Genomic DNA, 20,501 nt, shown 5'->3' on the forward strand with positions numbered 1-20,501 from the left:
ACATCATGTTGAGCAATGCAGTCATGGTCCTGCCCTTGTAGACCCTACAGACCAGTGGGAAATAGTGGGGTCTGATACAGGCTGGAGGGATCAGGACGTATTTTCTGAGAAAGTGATGGTTGAACTGGCATTTAGAATTATGAGTTCCACTGAATGAGAGTGTGAGGGACAGGGGCAGCTGGGAGAGTTGAGGAAGGACCAGCAGCTTATGCCAAGCTCAGGAGCGATGGATGATGGAGCCCAAAGAAAGCCAGTGTGACAGGCAGGCGAGTCGGCGGCTTCCTGACAGTTAACTAGAGGTACAAAGAGTGGAAACTCTTTCCTCCAAACTTGTCCAGCCACCTTGCCTGACCTTTCAGTTGCTACTCTCTTGATTCTTTTGGGTCTTGTGTTAGTCTGCTAGAGCGGCCATATCAAAGTACCACAGACTGGGTGGTTCAAGCAACTGAAACTTATTGTCTCACAGCTGTGGAGGCTGGAAGTCCATGATCAAGGTGTTGTCAGGGTTGGTTCCTTCTGAGGGCTGTGAGGGAAGGATCTGTTCCAGGCCTCTTACCTTGCCGCTGGTGGTTTTCTGGCACTATTTGGTGTTCCTTGGCTTGCGGAAACACCATTCCACTTCATCATCCTGTGACATTCTTGCTGAGTGTTGCCTGTGTCCAAATTTTCTTTTCTTTCTTTTTTTTTTTTAAATAAGGATACCACTCATATTGGATTAGGGGCCACTTACTTTAGTATGACCTAGTCTTAACTAATTACATCTGCACCAACCCTATCTCCAACTAAAGTCCTATTCCCAGGTCCTGGAGGTTAGGGCTTCAGCATATACATTTTCAGGGGGACATAATTCAACCTATAACAGATCCTGCTTTTGCCAGATACTGTTGTTGTTGTTGTTATTATTTAAATAGCTCCTTCGAATATGAACAGAAACCTACTCTTTTTTGTCTTATGGCCTAGGGACAAAAACGTAAAATTGAAACTGGCTTGTAGTAAACGTGCAGTAAAACTTAAATAATAAGGTCTTTGTTCAAGTGCCATAATTTACCTCCCCCGTATAAGAAAATACAAGTGCCTATTGTTGGGCATTAACCTACCAGACAGTTGCTGCCAAATGAATAAGCCTGCAACCAGTGGAACCCAAATTGATGCTATAGGAGCGGGGTCGGAGAGAAGGGGGAGTCTAGATGGTAGGAGGAGTGTTGTGGGGGAGAAGAAAGAGGAGAGAGAGAGAGAGCATGCACAACCAAAAACCAAACCTAGACTTCCTGGTGTGTCATGAGGTTGTAGCAGTGCTGAGCCAGTGGCCTTGGAGATGGCAGTGCCACAGTATGTGGCTGCCGGCCCTTTGTGGTCCGAGATCCTGTGTTTAGAACGTGGCTTCCAGCCTACCTGGTCACCTTTCCTTGACATCTGTGGCCTCCCAAAATGGGGGACCTACTATCAGTTCAAATCAGTTTTTAAGTGGCAGTAATTTCCCCTCCCCTCTTCATCCCTGCCTGTTCAGAATCTGTTTTCAACTCTCAGTCAGTGTTCACGGTTTTATGAAGGCTGAACTTCAGGAGGTGGGCACCTACCTGTAGGCACATAAGCTGGGATACATTCTGATGGGTCAGTGCCTGTGCTATGTAGGTTATTAAATATTTTGAATTTCACCCCTAGTTTAACACAATATTTTTGAAATTCAGTTTTTATTCCAGCTCTACATGTGGATATGATAAACAGGTCTGTGTCCAGTTTAGGGCAGGAAATCTTAGACTTGTGGAAGCTGGTTGGTTTTGAGGTCCAGCTTCGTATGCAGTGTGGATTTTCTCCTCCTGTGGCAGCCTGACAACTTGTCTTCCAGTCTCCACAAGAAGATCCAGACAGGCCAGGAGCTTCTTACTGCAGATGTCTATGGACAGCTTCCTGTTGACCTAATCCCACTCCCCTTGATGGTTTCACCTTGGACTTTTATTGACCCCTTTGTAGTTCATTTTTTGTTATTAATAATGTATTTTAGCACTTCGTTTACTTGAAGGTACTGCTATTTTGTTTCCCTTTTGAATATGGCTCTCTAGCACAACGCTTCTTTCGTTCTTTTATGTCATTTCTCACTCGTCACGCTGGGAAGCCACTTTAGTTTGTCAGCATCCCTCATGACAGGAGCACTTCCCAGAGGAGGTGGTTCCGTCAGGGCAGAGTGCACTACTGTCAGCTGGGAGGGCTGGCTCAGCTGCTGACGTGTTTTGTCTTCCAAAGCAATGCATTCTGCCACTTTGAAGCTACCCTGGATTCAGGGTCACAGGGTCCTGGATTTCCTCACCCCAAATGGTTGACTTCTTGCAACATTTCTTAAAAACCTTCGGTGGTTTTTGCATTGTTTGAAAAAAGTTCAGACTAACTTGACTAAATTGCCTTCCAGAATGTGAGTTGGGTTAGGAATTCCCAAACTTTGTTAGAGGAATATTCGGCATGCCAGATGCTAACAGGTTTTATGTTAGCTTTCACCACCAGCTCTCTCTTTCTGGGGAGTGGGTATTCTCTCATTAAATAAATTGGGAACTACTGCTTGCTAGATTGACCTCTTGCTGATTCACAAGGTCCCTTTGCATGTTGCAGGTTTTGAGAGATTCTAGGCTGTATTAGTTTCCTGTGGCTTTTGAAACAGACTGAGTGGCCTAAAACAACACAGTTGACTTCTCACAGTTCTGGATGTCCAAAATCAAGGTGTATGTCAGAAAGGCCATGTTCCCTTTGGAGGCCTCAAGAGGAGAATTCCTTGCTTTCTTCTTTCAGCTTCTAGTGGCTGCTGGGATCCTTTGATTAGGGCACATGGCCCTCATCTCTGCGTCTATGGTCTCATAGCCTCCTCTTCTGACTGTGTGAAGTCTCCCACTGCCTCTTTCTTATAAGGACTCCTGTGATGGTGCTCAATGTTCACCCAGATAAGCCATGGTGATCTCCCTGGCAGAAGATCCTTAACTTCATCACATCTGCAAAGATGATTTTCTAATATGAGGTATCAGTCACAGATTTCAGTGGTTGAAATCTCAGGACATGGCCGTATCTTTTGGGGACCAATTTTTAACCTGCTGCATTAACTCCACAGCTGACCCACTTTACTTGTTCATGGCTAAACACCCTTTTTTCACACTTCGCACACCTACTCCTCCTGCACCCAACTGCCTGTGCTGTTTATCTGCAGCATTTATCTTGGACTACGCAGCTCAAGTCTTTCTTCCTCTTTCACGATGTCTTCCTGTGAGTTCTGGCTTCCTTCTTTTCATTGCAAAGTAGTTTGGTTTATATATATATTTTTAACACACTCTGCATCTCTTGCCTCATCTCTCTTAAACGCTGTGCTGTTGTTGAACTTCTGGTGGTGTGGAATAGTGGATAAGAGTCTCTGGAGTCAGACTGTCTGAGTTGAAATCCCAGTTCCCCAGTTAATAGCTCTGTGACTTTGGGTAAGTCACTTAATTACTTCTGCCTAAATTCCATTGTCTGTAATGTGGGGATAATTAGAGTAAATACTTCTCTTCCTTGTGAGAATTACCACAATTAATAAATACAGACTGCCATGAACACAGCCTCTCATATGATCAGGAACAATAGCTATAAGCCACATGTGGCTGTCAGGCAGTTCAGTGTGACTAGCACACCCGAGGAACTGGATTTTTAAGATGGAAGCAATGCACAATATATTTCTGTTAAACATAACTTTCTTGTTTTGGTTAAGACTACGTTAACATACATAAACACACTACCAGTCTTGTTGGTGTCGAATAATTTATTCGGTATATATTTTTTCTGCATTCTAATATTATGGTTGTTTATTAAATATTTTGTGCAGACGGTGCAGCTTATAGTGATACAAGTACATTATTTTGTTGAAGCAAATTCGTAATTGAAATGTTTAATTTTTTATTTCAGTTGCTTTTGAGGTACAAGAAGTTTTTGGTTACATGGATGAATTGTATGGTGGTAAAGTCTGAGATTTCAGTGCCCCTGTCACCCAAGTAGTGTACATGGTACCTAACATGTAGATTTTTATCCCTCAGCCCCCAGAAATGTTTAAGTGATATATAAAATAAAGGTAATTAAATTACTTTTTAGTAAAGAAATATGGACAGTTTTTAAATTTGAAGTGAAGGCATACTACTGCTGCCGAGTGAGTACAGATACAGAAATTAATAGTGTGATCAAAGCAGTGGGAACAACAAGAGACTAGGGACCTCATGATGAATCTCATTTGCAATTGAATAAAAAATTTTAAAGAAAATGAAATGGGCAATATTAAGACATTTTCAAGAAATCTGTGGTAGATTTGATGAGTTTTTTCTCAAAGGTCAATAAAGAATTGATGCAAGTAGTTGCCTGAAAGCAGAATTTAGTGTTTTGTTAGTCCGTTTTGCATTACTGTAAAGGAATACTTGAGACCACATAACTTATAGAGAAAAGAGGTTTATTTGGCTGTGAGTTCTGCAGATGTTAGCATGGCACTAACTAAAACTCATTCATGAGGGATCTACCCCCGTGTCTCAAACACCTCCCACTAGACCCCACCTTCAACATTAAGGATCACATTTCGGCATGAGATTTGGAGGAACAAAAAATCTAAACTATATCAAATGTTCAGTAAATTAAAAAATTTTAACAGAGTATTAGCCTGTAACTTTGGCCACCTATAAACTGTCTTGGATTCATGCACCATAGAGAAAGCCAGTTTAAGATGGAGAGATGGCAGAAGGAATTATTGCAGGTACCAAAATTTTGTTAGAAAATTATGAGAAGAGACAAAAATGTGTTTCACAAAACTTAAAGATATTTTAATACCGCCAAACAGTTGCCTATAGACCATATGACCCATGTGAAATTTGAAACATTTCAATTACCTTCCTTTAGCTTTATATAAATTACACAGTATGATGATTCACTGTCCAATTAATACAGACTTTAAGGTTTATAAAGAAATGTTGTAATTTTTTTTGCCAAAAATAACAAATTTGTGGCAAAGGTATTTTTGAATGTTTTAAGAACATTCAATTCAAACATTTGAATGTTGCAAAGAATTTCAGATGGATATGAAATAATTAATCTCTATCATAACAGACATATTTGACCCAGCTCTGTTAGGCCAAATTTTGTATTTATTGGAATTTTACAAGAGGTTGGTATTTCTTTTATTGCTTCATTCCACTGTATTCCGAAGCTGGACAGAGTATAAGACAGTAGTTAACTTGGCAAAAAGTGTCATAGATACTAGCAGTTAAAATTGTCCAGTCTATAAGTGCACATCCATGGATCATTGCTGGTTTATGGACCTGCTGAAAGAAATGGAAGACAATGAAGGCAGTGACCTTGCGATCTTCAGCAGCGCTCATTGGTGGAGTCGTGGACGAGTTTTACACAGATTTCTGTTGCATAATATTTACTCCAACCAAAGGTGATCTTTTGTTGAAACAAAAAGGGGCACTTGCCCCAGTATTCAGTACTTAAAAAGGGAATATGGACGAGGTGCAGTGGCTCACGCCTGTAATCTCAGCACTTTGGTAAGCTGAAGCAGGTGGATTACCTGAGGTCAGGAGTTCGAGACCAGCCTGACCAACATGGAGAAACCCCATCTCTACTAAAAATACAAAATTAGCCAGGTGTGGTGATGCACACCTATAATCCCAGCTATTCGGGAGGCTGAGGCAGGAGAATCACTTGAACCAGGGAGGCGGAGGTTGCAGTGAGCTGAGATCACGCCATCGCACTCCAGCCTGGGCAACAAGAGCAAAACTCTGTCTCAAAAAAAGAAAAAAAGGGAATATAGCAGTAGAGTTGATGTTTTCTGACTCAGATCAAAATCACACCACTTTTGAATGAACTAATTTGAAGCTCTCGGGAAAGGACAAGGTGATTTGTCAGCTAGCTAGGCAGATATTAGAATTTATGTTGAAATTGAAGGTTTTCATAATATAAGTCAGTAGTAATGATTAATCAATGTGCAAAAGATTTTAATTATAAATACCATTGTATACATTGGCTACAAAAACTAGAAAGAATTTGAAGAGCTCTTTGTTGATACTGATAAATTCGGAGTTGTTTTCCAAATTTTGCAAATACTCCTTTGAATCTGGTGTTAATACTGACTTGACACAAGAGTTAGTGAGCTTACTTAACTTGAACAGATACGGATTTGAAACTGATTTGCTTATACTTCAAAGTCAATCAGTTTTTCTTTCTTTCTTTTTTTTTTGAAACAGTGTCTCACTCTGTCACCCAGGCTAGAATGTAGTAGCTAGCCTGGTCATAGTTCACTGCAGTCTTGAACTCTTGGGCTTTGGCAGTTCTCCTGTCCCAGCTTTCCAAGTAGCTAGGACTACAGGCCTGCCTCACCATGCCCAGCTTACTTTAAAATAACAAACGTTTTTTGTTTTTTTGGTACATGGTCTCATTCTGTCACCCAGGTTGAGTGCAGTGGTGTGATCATGGCACACTGCAGCCTTGACCTTCTGGACTGCAAGCATTCTTCCTGTGTCAGCCTGCTGAGCAGCTGAGACACACCCAACTAATTAAAAAAATATTGTTTTAAAAATGTTTTGTAGAAATGGGGTCTCACTATGTTGCCCAGGGTGGCCTTGAGCTCTTGGCCTCAAGCCATACTTTGGCTTTGGTTTGGCTTCCCAAAGTGCTGGAATTATAGGAAGGAGTCACCATGCCTGGCCCAAATCAGTTCTTTTAAACAAAGGTGAACCAGTTTTGTCAATGTACTCGTGAAAATTAAAGGAAAGTGATTTTTTGGATACTCAATTTAGTTGTGAGAAAACTTTTAAGTATATTTGGTGCAAGTTGGGTACATAAATTTACTTTTTCAGTGATCAGTTTTATGAAATCTAAATACAGATCAAGTATTTCTGATGAAAATTTACATTTGAATTGTGATATGCCGTAAGTGTAAAATACAGTCATGTGCTGTATAATGACATGTAGATCAGTCAGCAAGGGACCACATACGATGAATGGTAGTCCCATAAGATACCATATTTTCACTGTACCTTTTCTGTTTAGATATACAAATACTTACAATAGTGTGACAGTTGCCTACAGTATTCAGTACAGTAACATGCTGTACAGGTTGCAACCTAGGCACCATAAGACTATGTCATATCTCCTAGGTGTGTAGTTGACTCTGCTACCTAGGTTTGTGCAGGTATACTCTGTGATGTTCATGTGATGATACGTTTCTCAGAATGTATCCCCATTGTTATGTAACTCATTGACTGCATTGGATTTTGGAGCGTTTAATATGAAAAAGTATGTAAAATATCTGGATAATTTTTTATTAACATGTGCATAAGACATTCTAGATATATGTGTTAAATAAATGTATTATTAAAATTAATCTTTCTTTTTACCTTTTTTAATTTGACTACTGGAAACTTAAAAATTACATATGTGGCTCGCATTATATTTCTGTTGGCCAGTGCGGGCCTAAAATGTGAGAAGTATGTAGTGAATGAATGTTGGCATTAATGTTGTTGCTAATATGATGATGATGATGATGATGATGTAGTAGATGAGTTGTTTCCTTGTCCTCTCACTAGATTATGTAAACTCAAACGTAGGAAATGCATCGTATTCTTATTTTCATTTACTCTGTCATGTTGCATAGTACATTAGATATTAATAGATGGTTATTAGCTGATTGATTGCTCCATGATCTGCTTTTGACACTGAAAATTCAGATCTCACTGTTTTTAAACCTCAGGATAAAGGTATAGATATCCCTTTAAATGAGCTTGGGCAAGCATGCACACACTTACTCACTGATACCCAAACACACACAGTAGCACGTTGTTTAGTACACTTAAAGGGGGGATTGGTTTAAGCAGTGGCTTTTAATAGTGGATTATTGCAAGGATAATTGAAGATACTTAAATTTAAAACATTATTTTGTGCTAAACTGCATATGGGTTTTTATATAAATTTATTAATTTCTTTAAAAAACTGCTGTGGCATCTTATTTTGGTTGAAACATTTTTTATTTTGGTTGGGGGAGAGGTATTGTGGACATAACACTGTAATTAGAATTAGACAAATTGGTTTCATATTCTGCCAAGTTCTCTAACTAGCTCTATGACCTTGAACAAGGGATTTATGCTTTCTTCAATTTTCTGATCCGGAAAAATGAGGATAATATCAGCTACTTCACCAGGATGTTGTGAGATATAAATGGGAAAAAACATCTTAAGATTACTTAGCAACTGTAAGGAATTACAGAAATGTGAGATATTATTTTGATAGAAACAATAATAAATACTTTGAATACTGTATAGTGTAAGGTTGAAGAATGTATAAGGCAAACTAGGTCTATAGAAAGGTAATAGCTTAACTGTATGACTCAAATCTACAAAATACTGTCACATAGCCCAGATATATCATAAATATTAGCAGAGAATAGCTGGGAAACAGAAGTAGTTGTTAGACATTTAAGTATTATAAGATTAGACCAAAAGGTGCATATGGTCAGGTTAGACTGAATCAGAGACACCTGCTTTTCAGCTTCCACACTGAAGGTAAGACTCACTTCTGCCTTAGCCTAAGGGCCTGGCCAGATTGGCAATTTAGAGTTTAGTGCTATTGAGACCAAGATGTGGGTGGTGGTGCCCAATCCCTATTAGGCCAGGAGGTTATTTTTCCACCTAGAGAACTCCACTACCCTTACAAAAGCTCTGGTCTTTTTCAGTGGAATCTTGAAAAAATGTTTTCTATCAGTACCACTGAATAGAGATTTTAAAAAGTGTATGGTTGGAAAAGAGTTAAGCCCCCGTTGCTGTTGGCAAAATAAAGCAAAGCAACAAAATGAAAACAACCTAAAAGCATTAGTCCTGTAGAGGCTCAAACTGCAATCTCAGTATCTCGCCAACTGTTAGTTTTATCCCCTTTGTTTCTGTGGTGGAGCTAAGCTATCTAGAATCACACCATGATTGTACAGTCTACAAGGCAGTGATACTGGAAGACAGCTGCAAGCATGAAGGAGGCACAGACTTTTGGACTTTTAATATGTGATTCCCCTACGTCCACCCCAAGTAATTTTTGATGCCTTCTCTGGATGTCAGAACCCTAATACACAGTATAGCGCAACCTAACAAATACAGAGATTTAGTAGCCCACAAAAATCGAGTTTTGCCGGGTGAACCTATCCCCAGGCACCACACCTCAGTGAAATCAACATTCTTTGTGGTAACTTGGAGCTCTCCTTGCCTCCAGTGACTTACAGTTGTTTTTACAAAATTTGATATATCCTCGGGCGCTGAACATGAGTTAGCTTTATTAGTTTAATGATCTGCACCTTTCTGGGTAAATGCTTACAGATTTCTGCATTTACGCTCCTGTATATATGCTTGAATTTTGTCTATTTTTTAGTAATTTTAAGTAACAAAATCACAGTTCTTAACTTGTATGTTTCTTCAGTGATTTACAATGTTTCCTGCCTGGCTGGAACTCTGTAGTGGCAGAGCAGATCTGAAATGCATCAGGGAGTTGACAAGTGACGTTTCTATCATGACATGCACATATTTTAAGAACGGTTTTAACTGGATTAATTACATCTTTGAAAGAAATTGGGTTAAAAAGAACAAGAATATTTTAAAATAGTTAACTCTGTGCTTAACCAACAGCAGTATTTCAGTAGCAGACTGTTAAATTAATGTACAGTGAAATAGGGAAAGATATAGTCATCAGTATTTATGTATCCTTTTGTTATTCTTACGACCTTTTTAAAGCCATAAACAAAAGGACATTTGTTTTGCCTTCCTGCCTTAGCCAGGACACAAATTATAAAAAGAAATGCACAAGGAAACATTAATAAATCAAATAAATACTGAAATTTCATAATTCTTCTCTTTTACTGCAGTTTTTTTCCTTCCAAATTTAAAGTTTTCATTAAGCATGGCCTTGCACACTGGACAAAGTGCAGCTCTGTTTTAGAGTACCTGCAAAACATCATTTCCTCTATAAATCACTCGAGTGATTAGAACTGCAAAGCATGGACTTTGCAAAGAAACAGCCTTTAATTGTATGGCCTGTCACTTTGAGAGATAGTGAGAAAGGGAGGAGAGAGGAACTCTAATTTTATATTTCGTACAGTTTTAATTTTTTAATGTGTATAGCTATTTACTGCAAAGAGGTTATTATTTCATTGTGAAGTTTACTGTTAATTTATTATTAACTTTCCTACACACCTATACAAATCTTTATTAATGTATTTGGAACCCTGAGTTCTAAAAACTTTCAGCTAGTATATTCTAAACTTGAAAGGAGTTATTCACATCAGCACTGAACTGGCCAGTTAGGCAGATCTTTAAAAGGATTTGATAGGGATATTCTTCTTGTATTTCCTGTGTATTTTCCCAATCCTGATTTCATGCTCATGTGTAGTGATTTATTTTTCCAGGGCACTGTGCCATCCAGTATAGAAGAGGTCAGTGTGGTAGTATTTCATAGCTTTTCTTTCATCCACAAAGCCTTGCCACCTTCTGTCCATGACTCATGCATCTACTGGTGTTCTCTGATAGCAAGAACATTTTGATTAGCTATACAGGTTACCTGGCTATTATTCTCGTCCTGTCCACATGTGGGTGGATGTGTGTGAAATCTGGAGGTCCTAGCCAAAGTTGAAACATAATCCTATCTAGGCCAGGAAATGCCTGGCTTCCCAGATACTTCTCAGAGCAATAGGGCAGGGAATAAATTTCTTACTTCCTTCCTGTCCTTCTCCATCCCATAACACCTATGGTTCAAATGGGTGTTTGATAGTCATTGTATGTATTTTATGTGAAAATATCTCTAGGCCCATCATTATCCATTCTAACAGTATCCATTATAGAGGGATCGATCCTATTAGTGAAGCAAATTGCCATATAAATAATTTATTACGAGTAGACATGGTTTAAATCCATGTTCTACCTACTAACTATGAGACCTGAGCTATTACCTCTCAATTCACCTCAGATTCCTCATTTGTAAAATCGAGATGAAAACAGTACCAACGAAATGGGGTTATTGTGAAGAGTTAAAAAGATACTGAATGCAGAGCACTTAGTGCATGCCGGGTGTATACCAAGTGCTGTACAAGTGCTCACTATTCTTATTAGTACTGCTGTCATCATTTGTACTAATAGTAGTCCACATGACTTTTTTTTTTTTTTTTTTTTCTCTGATGGATAAAAACTTCAGTATGAGTGGAAAGAATGGGAGGGAGGGAGAGAGTGGAAAATAGAGGTTCAAACAAAAGGAACTTACATTAAGAAAAAAAAAAGGAAAACCAGTGAGATACTGTATTGCTTGGGCATGCGTGTATTCATGTAGTGATGAGCAGGCGGACTCACCTTTGCTCTATCTATGTATTTTGTACCACCCAGCACACACATAGGCTGTTAATAGATGCCTTTGGATTTACAGATGTTCCTTAACTTACAGTGGGGGTCTGTCCCTATAAATCCTTTGTACGTTGAAAATATCAAAAGTACATTTTTGATTTACAGTATCTTCAACGTATTATGGAGTTATCTTAGACTCCATTGTAAGTTGAGGAGTGTACTGAATGTGTATCGTTTTCATACCATCATAGAGTTCAAGAATTGTAGGTGGGACCATCGTGAGTTGGGGACTGGTTGTCCTTTTGAGGCTTTTCCAGCTTTTCTGGGACTGTATTTATTGAAGTATCTGTGTGTATGTGGGCTGTTTTTCTCCTAATCGTTTAATTAGAAATTAATCTTTCTATACTGTACCAACAATTGCTTCCTTTGTACCTGCTTGTTTTAAACCCTTTAGTCTCATTTTCCTTATAGAGTTTGCCTAAATTATAGAGAATTATTTTAGTATGTTGAAGTTAGTATTATTACACATGTTGAGTTGTGCAACGATGTGCGCTCCTGAGTTCACATTGTGTTTGCATTCTTCCTTGCTCTAATATTATACTAAGGGTTTGCAATAATCATTTACAGTATAAAAGAGACTGAAGATTTGCTAGCCTGCTTCAAAATATCAGGTTTTGAGTGGCTTTTATTGGAGGTGAAAATTAGTCGATTTTATACACGTTCTTGATACTTTTAAGAACAAACCAAATGGTAAAACACAGCCTACTAGAAAAATAGGTATAGTGTATGTATAATTCCCTGAAAAAAAAATTAAGGTCACAAACACCAAAAACTCTATCGTGTTAATACTAGTCAAAAAATGAAAAAACACGTTTGTACCATTTTTAAAAAGCTATCACATTGGGGAACATTTTTTAAAATTAATCTTTTAGGACATTTCTTCCCTGTTTGATATTTTTTATATGTAAATCTTTTTTTTTTTTTCTTATCAAACTAACCATGGACATAACATAACATTGCAATCTATTGAAACTGTGTATGTTTTGGGGGAGAGAATTCTGTGCCATGGTAGACCAGTATATAGGATGATTGAAAGCCTCTGGCCTCTTTCTGAAAGGTTGATACCTGTGTTAGCCTTACACTCATCACCCAATACTAGAGAAGGTATTGTGTCTGGCCACAGAGAGGCTCTCTTTTCTTGATGTGTTTGAGGTGTATGTGCAATCACTGAGCACCTGTTTGCAAGGCTATTGCCCTTGAAAGGAGGGAAGGGGTGGCTATGTAAAGAGTATCTTAGCTGCTGGACATAAGCAATTCTTCATTATTCAGAGGTTATTGATCATGTTGCTGGATTGCAGTGCTTCTCTCTACCAGGAGGTAAATCAAAGGAAGTGAAAGTTGTTTCTTTGATGACAGCAGCTTTTATGGGGAAATATTTTTCACCTTTAAAGACTATAGGAGATGGGAGTTATTTCTATGTTTTAAATGTTGATGGGATCCTCATTTCCTCTCTACTAATCAGTTAATTATTGCTCTATCGTTAATTATTGGCTCTATTCTTGTTCTTCACTTTGGTAATTCCATTTGTCTGTTTTACCTGGTTCTCAATTGTGGTCATTAGTGCAGCCTCTTCATTTTAGATATTTACTCAGTATTTTTTAGTGCAAAATTCTGAGGTCTGGGAGTCCAGGGACCTGGTTTTCATTTTTATTTTTTGGTTGCAGGTTCTGCTACTTCATAACTGTGACTGTATAATAAATATTTACCTGTTTTGAATCCGAATTTCCTGATCTGTAAAGTGAGAGGGTTGGACTAATTAATCCCCATAGTCTTTTGAATTTTGTGAGTCTGACAGAGCTTTTGTCCGATGATTTGTGTCACAAACATAGCCTAGGTATAAATACTTTCATGTTGCATTCTGTCTCCGTATTCTTCACAGCAGTAGTTAAATCATTGGAAGCTTTCAGTCTCATTCAAAACAGCATAATTCGTGAATCATTGAAGCGTTCATATATTGCTTATTGGAGGTACAGATTCCCTTGATATTGTAATTTCAATTAGCTGGGAAGATGTTTTAGGAGTAATTAGACAACATAGAGTTAAAGAACATAAAAAGGCAGTGCAAACGAGTGCTTTCTCTTCTTGCAGAAGGGGATATTCTATTTCCTGATGCTTGAAATGATCTAAACAAAGAGATTCATTTTATTAGTGGCATGGTTTCTTTAGCCCAGTACCATGACCTTATCCTGTTCAAAGAAGCTGCCACAGGGTGCTTAAGTAGAAACATACAGTATGATTTAGCATGCAGTTCAGAGGGGCCAGGTTCTCACATTGCGTATAAGAAAGTTCCCTTTTCATTTGTCTGTCTGGGCTATTCATTCATCTGTATTACAAGAGAAGAGAAAAATACTAGTCTTTCTGTGTTGCAGGAGGATGGCTTGCCCTCATACATAATGTGTTTGGATGGGGTGTGTAGGGTGTGTGTGTGGATGTGAGATCAGTCTTTTTTCAGCCACCTGTGATCATTGAGAGAAGGGGGAAACTTTCTGTGTTTCTCTCAGCTTTTCATAGTTGTGAAATTTTAGATAGTTGTCATACTGTAGTCAAAACATGATTCTGTGAATTTTGGAATTGCTCTTTAATTTTTACATAACTCTGTCTGGAACATTTCTGAGTACTCCATGAAAAGTGAGGGTCCATCCCCTCGGAAGAACGGGAGAGGCATCGGGAACACTGAAACCCGGCCCCATGGGACCCTGGTGCCCCGCCCTTTGGCCCCAAAGCCGGACTTACAACCACCAGCAATCTAAATCCACCTCCAAACAACACTGAACCACTGCATGGGCAGTGCAAGTGCCCCCAAAACCCAGACCTGGAAATTCTCAGGTGCTGTGTCCTTTCTCCCTCCTTTGAGCTCAGGAGTGTTCTAAAATTACATGACTTCTCTGCGTTTGGGTCACTTGATTAAAACTGGAAGCACTGTTTAATCATAAAACACCCTGTAATGGAAATGACTGAATCAATTTGGTTTGAAAATACATCTTTTGTGGTCTTTTATTATTTTGTTGGGTTTTGACATGTTTTGGTGCCAGGTAGAGGAGTGGAAGGAAGGAGATTATTTTCTACTTCAAAACAATGGATGGCTAGGATTCTAGTCCTGGCTTTGTCTGTAACTAGTGTGATATTAGAAAAGTTGGCTAACCCCCCCTGTGCCTCAGTTACCTGAGATGCCAAATACCTGCCCACCTTCCTAGCTTAGTTCTTGTGAGAGTAGGATGGGTGGTTCACACCTGTAATCCCAGCACTTTGAGAGGCTGAGGCAGGTGGATCACCTGAGGTCAGGGGTTTGAGAACAGCCTGGCCAACATGGTGAAACCTGTCTCTACTAAAAATACAAAAAATTAGCTGGGTGTGGTGGTGGGTGCTTATAATCTCAGTTACTCAGGAGGCTGAGGCAGAAGAATCACTTGAACCTGGGAGGTGGAGGTCGCAGTGAGCCGAAATTGTGCTGTTGTACTCCAGCCTGGGCAACAAGAGCGAAATTCTGTCTCAAAAGAAAAAAAAAAAAGGAAAATATTTCTGTGTCTTGAAAATGTTAAAGCCATGGTGATTGCTCAAAATAGTGTGGTATTTAATATAAAATAGATACCCTTCGTAGCCCGTGTGTGAAATTAAACTTAAAAGGGTCACATTGGGACATTATTTTTACAATTAAAAAGTTTTCTGTAACAAGGATTGAACCTAGGCAGGACTTTATACCAGATTAATTGTGTTCATACTGAATGAGTTACAGATTTAGTCTATTTGTTCCTTGGTTTCAGAGGAGTCAAGCGTCAGAACTTAATGGTAGTTGTAGGTTCTCATTTGCTATGACATTTCAGTCATTAGTCTGATTGGAGCATTCTTTATCAGCCCTGTGCTTCAAGAGGAGGCGGAAACCACCATCCTGTTGGCTTGGCGGACGTCTGCCTGCTCAGATACTGCGTCTCTCCTAGAGTCCCCAGGGCCTGGGGAAAGGACGAGGGGGCAGCCAGCTGGGTCCCCTGGGCTGGGGACCAGGAGCCCTCGCTCGGCTCGTTTCCCACTCATTGTGCGGCCCAGGCCCTATCACTCGAGAGGCCTGGCAAGGAAGTGAGGAGGAAGCCGGTGCCACTACTGGTTCAGAATGTTCCAGTGTGGTTGGAAAGTCTGAGAAGCAGCCTGGGTGAGAAGAACAAGACCTTATTGACAGGGTTCAGTCCTGGTCAGGTCTGTTTCACATCAGCTCTCTAAATAATCACAGCTCTTCCCACCTCAGGGATCTCTCGCACGTTTACTTCTGGCTTTTTTTTTTTTTTTTTAAAACATTTAATGTAGCTATGGTAGAACACAAAGCATTCGAACTTTTTATTCCAAGAGAATGATTAAAAGTATAGTGTTGCCTGCTTCAAAACAAGAATAGCGAAACAAAGCCCAAACTTGGTACTTTACGTGGCTTTCCAACCTACTGCCAAATTATTATTCTTGTTGAAAGTATTTTTTTATTAAACTGTTTTCTCATTGATTGATTTATAGGGATATTGATTGTCCTAAATAACATTTTCAATGGTTGTGTAGCCCGACTTGGCTTGTCATGGTCTGAATTGATCAGTGTCATTATCTAACTTAGATAATGGTCAGTGTCATTATCTCACATATATTTTAGATATGTAAAAACCATAAGAATTGTAAGAATGGCATTAAAAAAGAATATACCAAACATTTTCTCTTCTCCACATGAATCTACAAACTAGAATATTTACCTCAAGAAGTCAGAAGAAAATCTGCTGGAGATTTTAGGCCTGGCATGGTGGCTCACGCCTGAATCCCAGCCTTTGGGAGGCCAAGGCAGGCAGATCACATGAGATCTGGAGTTCCAGATCAGCCTGCCAACATGGTGAAAATCCGTCTCGACTAAAAATGCGAGCATTATCTGGGGGTGGTGCACTCACCTGTATCCCAGCTATTCAGGAGGCTGAGGCACAAGAATCGCTTGAACCCGGAGGCAGAGGTCGCAGTGAGCCGAGCTAGCACCACTGCACTCTGGCCTGGGTGAAGGAGCAAGATGCCATCTTAAAAAAGAAGAAGAAAAAGGAGAAGAAGAAAATCTGCTCCAGGTTTTATGAACCACAGAATGTGTTCCTTGTATGCTTCGCCTTGTCATTCTGCCTGGATTTATGCATGACTTCTGCATTAATGTAGTAAACACTCGCTTGGCAGTCCTTTCATTTTCAGAACCCATAGGGTATCTCCAATTCCAGCTTTTGGTCAAGTAATAAGAAAAGTTTTTTTTTTTTTCCTGGAATATCTGGTAGGAGCTTTTGAAGCTCAAAGGGATATTTAAAGCCTATTCAAATTGAAGAAACTGAAGAAAATCCAACCATCCCCAACCACTTTTGAGGACACGAATTTCCAGTGGTTGGAGCTTCTCATTTTTATCTTTTAGTCTGAATGAGATGGATGAGGACCCTCTGGTTGGGCAGAGGAGCAATTACGGGATTGACTGCAAAATGTCTAACCAGTTTAAGAGGCTGGTGACTTTTTATAGTACCTCCAGAATGGTGATTTTTGAACTTTTGACCTATTAAATAGTTTAATTATATGTCTCTCATGCTTTCTGTCTAAAAGTGGCTCATGAAATATAGTAGGTCAAATGAAGACCCCTACCAGAAATTTTAAAAAGAATTATTAAGAACCAGTTGAGAATCTCTGTATTTTGTCAGATACCTTCATTTTAAGGCAGGAATTAGCTATATGATTTAAGATTAATAAAAAGGAAATGCTTATGATTTTACAAAAAAGAGAATATCTTCTTTTTTTCAGAGTGTATATGTGTGTGTGCATAATAATACAAATCTGATCCCCATCCCTGCTCCCTGCCACCTTAAAACCCTTTCAAGCCTTCAGTGATTTTCCAGAACCTTTAGGGTTAACAGCCAGCCATGGCCATTGCCTGGAAAGGCCAGCCGTCCATAGGTACTTGCCTTCCTCCACGTCCCCTGGCCTTCTTTATTCTGCCATGGAGTCTTTTCCTCCTCACACTAGCCCTTCCATGTCCCCAACCCATGTAGCTCCCATCTTATCAATTCCCCAGTGATTCTTTTTCTCTTTCCCGCTGGAGACAGGGTCTCCCTCTGCTACCCAGGCTGGAGTGCAGTTTTGCAATCATGGCTTACTCCAGACTCGAACTCCCAGGTTCAAATGATCCTCCCACCTCAGCCTCCCAAGTAGCTGGTACCACAGGCATGGGCCACCATGCCTGGCTAATTTTTAAAGATGTTTTAGACTGGGCCTGGTGGCTCATATCTGTAATTTAGCAATTTGGGAGGCCAAGGTAGGAAGATCACTTGTGTCCAGGAGTTTGACACCAGCCTGGGCAACATAGTGAGACCCCATCTCCACCAATTTTTTGTTTTGTTTTGTTTTAATAGTGGTAGGGTCTCACTATGTTGCTCAGGCTGGTCTCCAACTCTTGAATGCAAGTGATCCTCCTGCCTTGACCTCCCAAAGTACTGGGATTACAGGTGTGAGCCACTGTGCCTGGCCCCCAGTGATCTTTTTTAACAACCCCTCAAAATTACTAAGATTTCTTTTTGTTGCTATGATACCAAGGCATTCTGCCCCCGTACTTTGCATGTTTCACACAACTAGTAAGTGGCAAAACCTAAACCCAAATCCATCTGATTCTGGAACTTCATGCTGTCTGTTGATGCTTATCACTTCCTGGATTCCGTTTTCATCCTCTGTCTTCTGTGGAGCTCAAATGAATACTGTTTGTGAAAATGCTTTGTGTATAGTGGAACACCATGTGGTATTTATCCACATTATGGGTAGCCTTTTAAATGCTTTTCTCAAAACTCTTCGTCTGGACCACCTTTCTATACCACTATAAGACTGACGTTTTGCAATTTTTCCTTTCTTCCCAGGATGGTTCCTACCTGGCTGAGTTCCTGCTGGAGAAAGGCTACGAGGTGGGTGACTCAATGGGAAGCAGGCGCAGGCTGGAGGGGTTGCTCACATGCAGTGGCCACATGCTTCCTCTGCTGCCGTCCTCCTGAGTGTGTTTTCCACTGAAACACAGATAACAAATCAGAATCCAGGGAAGAATGTGTCTTTGGGCTTGTGGGCCTGCCAACCCATTGTGCTGTTTATCTGCTGGTGAGCACTGGTGGCTCCCCTGCACTCACAGTGTTCAGCTGTAGTGCACACTTCCCACATTCTCCGATAACGCAGCAGCCTGTGCAAGCTGAAGCTGTAACATTATTCGGGTTAATTTATGATGTAATGTGTTTCATAAGAAAGTCTTACTCACAGTGAAGTCACTTAATTCAGAAATTACAGAGAGCAATAAAAACCAAGCTGATCGTTGGCAAACGAAGGAAAAATTTATACCTGGAGGTTTTCCTTTCTAAAAGGCAACCATATATTTTATGGAGCTGAAACTTTTAGGTTTGCTGCTTTTGTCGTTGTCTTCACCATTTCTCTTTACTTTAAAAGAAACAGAAGTTTTATATATTAATTTTGATGTGCTAAGTATGTACAACTTAATTTTTTAAAGAACGTTTTCCAGATATATACATGTACATAAATTCATGCTATAAAAGAAAAAAAAAAAACCTTTACAGTGGCCCATATGCTCTGATCTGCTTTATGAATGTTTACATTAATAATTTAGGATTGTCTGTTTATTCTAATTGTTGGTACATTGTTTTAAAAATGTGTAATTTGGGCAAATGGAAACACAACAGGAAAGAATTTGGCATCTAAATGCCAACATTATTTAAAGAAAAAAAGTTAATTTCTTTTAACTTATAATCTGAGAGCCTTGACTTTTAGACTTGAAGAAGTAACAGTAGATGTGTTTAGCACCTTCTGTACCCTTTTCTAATAGCTAATGCTACATTTTGTAATTATATCAAAATAAAACATGGAATTATGAAAGTACATGTGTATACATATATCCATATGCATAAGTTGCTATAATAATCGAGAAAGAAATACAAATTCTACAGAGCAGAGAGTTTTAGAGTAGATTATGTGTAGTACAAAGTGTTGGTTTTAGAGAAAGACCTATATTTATTCAGGCTAGATTAACCTAAGGCCTGAATGTCTGTTAAAAGGAATAGCTTGGCAGAGAGATGCCCATACTGTGTTTCAGATGTTTGGGACCAGCTGAGAGATGTTTGATGGCTAGAGAGGAATTAGTGATGTTGTTGTGTATTGAGTGAACCTAGAAAAGGAGCTAGCTGGAGCAGAAATCGCTGCACTTGTGAAGAGTGTAATTTGGGCAAATGGAAACACAACAGGAAAGAATTTGAGTGAGGTGGCATGTCAGAAGTGATGCTCAAAACCACATGAGTGTTGGGATCCGTTCTTCTGGGGACAAGGTGGGCTGAGACTGGAGGTGAGGGTGGTGTTAACAGGCAGCGCCTGTGTCTAGTCCAGAGGAGGAGGGAGCACGGCTTTGCACTGCAGTGATGGTAGACCCAGTGACAGTGACAGAGCGAGTTTGGATGTGTAGATGGTAACCATTCTCAAGCACATGGTACTGTTAGTGTTACTTGAAAAGGCAGAGAAGCAGATCTCTGTTTAGGTGTCCCTTGTTAAGGAACTAGCAGACTTCAGAAGACAAGAAGGATGAGAGATTTGCAAATAGATGTAACGAGAGCCTAGGACTGCCTGATAAGCTGCAGATGTTTTTGCAGTATTTGAAATCGTAAGAGCAGATTTTATTCTGATACAAAAAGACAATAGAAGGCCCACTTGACAAATCATAGTTAATGGGAGGAATTTATCACTGAAACAATGGTTGAGAGAGAAAACAGGTTTAGGAGAGAGAGATCCGTAAACTCATAGAAGGAAACATGGTTGACACTATAGTGGGAAAGTACACAGCCACAAAGCATAATCAGAAATTAATTCTCTTCCTAGTCCAGGGAAATGTGAGCTGTCTGCATATTGTGGGACTGTAAGTGTGTTTATCTGTACTGTATTCAATTTTAATAGGCTGCTGTCCTCAATTTTAAGAGATTGGTATAGTTGGAGAATAAACCATTAAGAGGAATCTGATGGTGGCACAGGCTTTATGTTTTTATGCTTATGTCAAAGTAAATGTTAGAGTAATTTTTCAAA

The 20,501-nt window shown here is 39.5% G+C and overlaps 1 protein-coding gene across 3 annotated transcripts in view; it reads left to right on the forward strand.

Annotated features, from left to right (window-relative positions):
• Positions 1–20,501, forward strand: part of GMDS (GDP-mannose 4,6-dehydratase) — a 651,165-nt gene that overhangs the window by 105,295 nt on the left and 525,369 nt on the right. For all 3 annotated transcript variants that reach the window (XM_017850337.1, XM_017850338.1, XM_017850339.1), the window contains exon 2: positions 18,296–18,340. In XM_017850337.1, the coding sequence (XP_017705826.1) occupies positions 18,296–18,340 (45 nt within the window). The remainder of the gene's footprint in view (positions 1–18,295; positions 18,341–20,501) is intronic.

Source organism: Rhinopithecus bieti, unplaced genomic scaffold, assembly GCF_001698545.2.
Source record: "Rhinopithecus bieti isolate Rb0 unplaced genomic scaffold, ASM169854v2 scaffold_32012, whole genome shotgun sequence".
NCBI classification, from domain to species: Eukaryota; Metazoa; Chordata; class Mammalia; order Primates; family Cercopithecidae; genus Rhinopithecus; species Rhinopithecus bieti.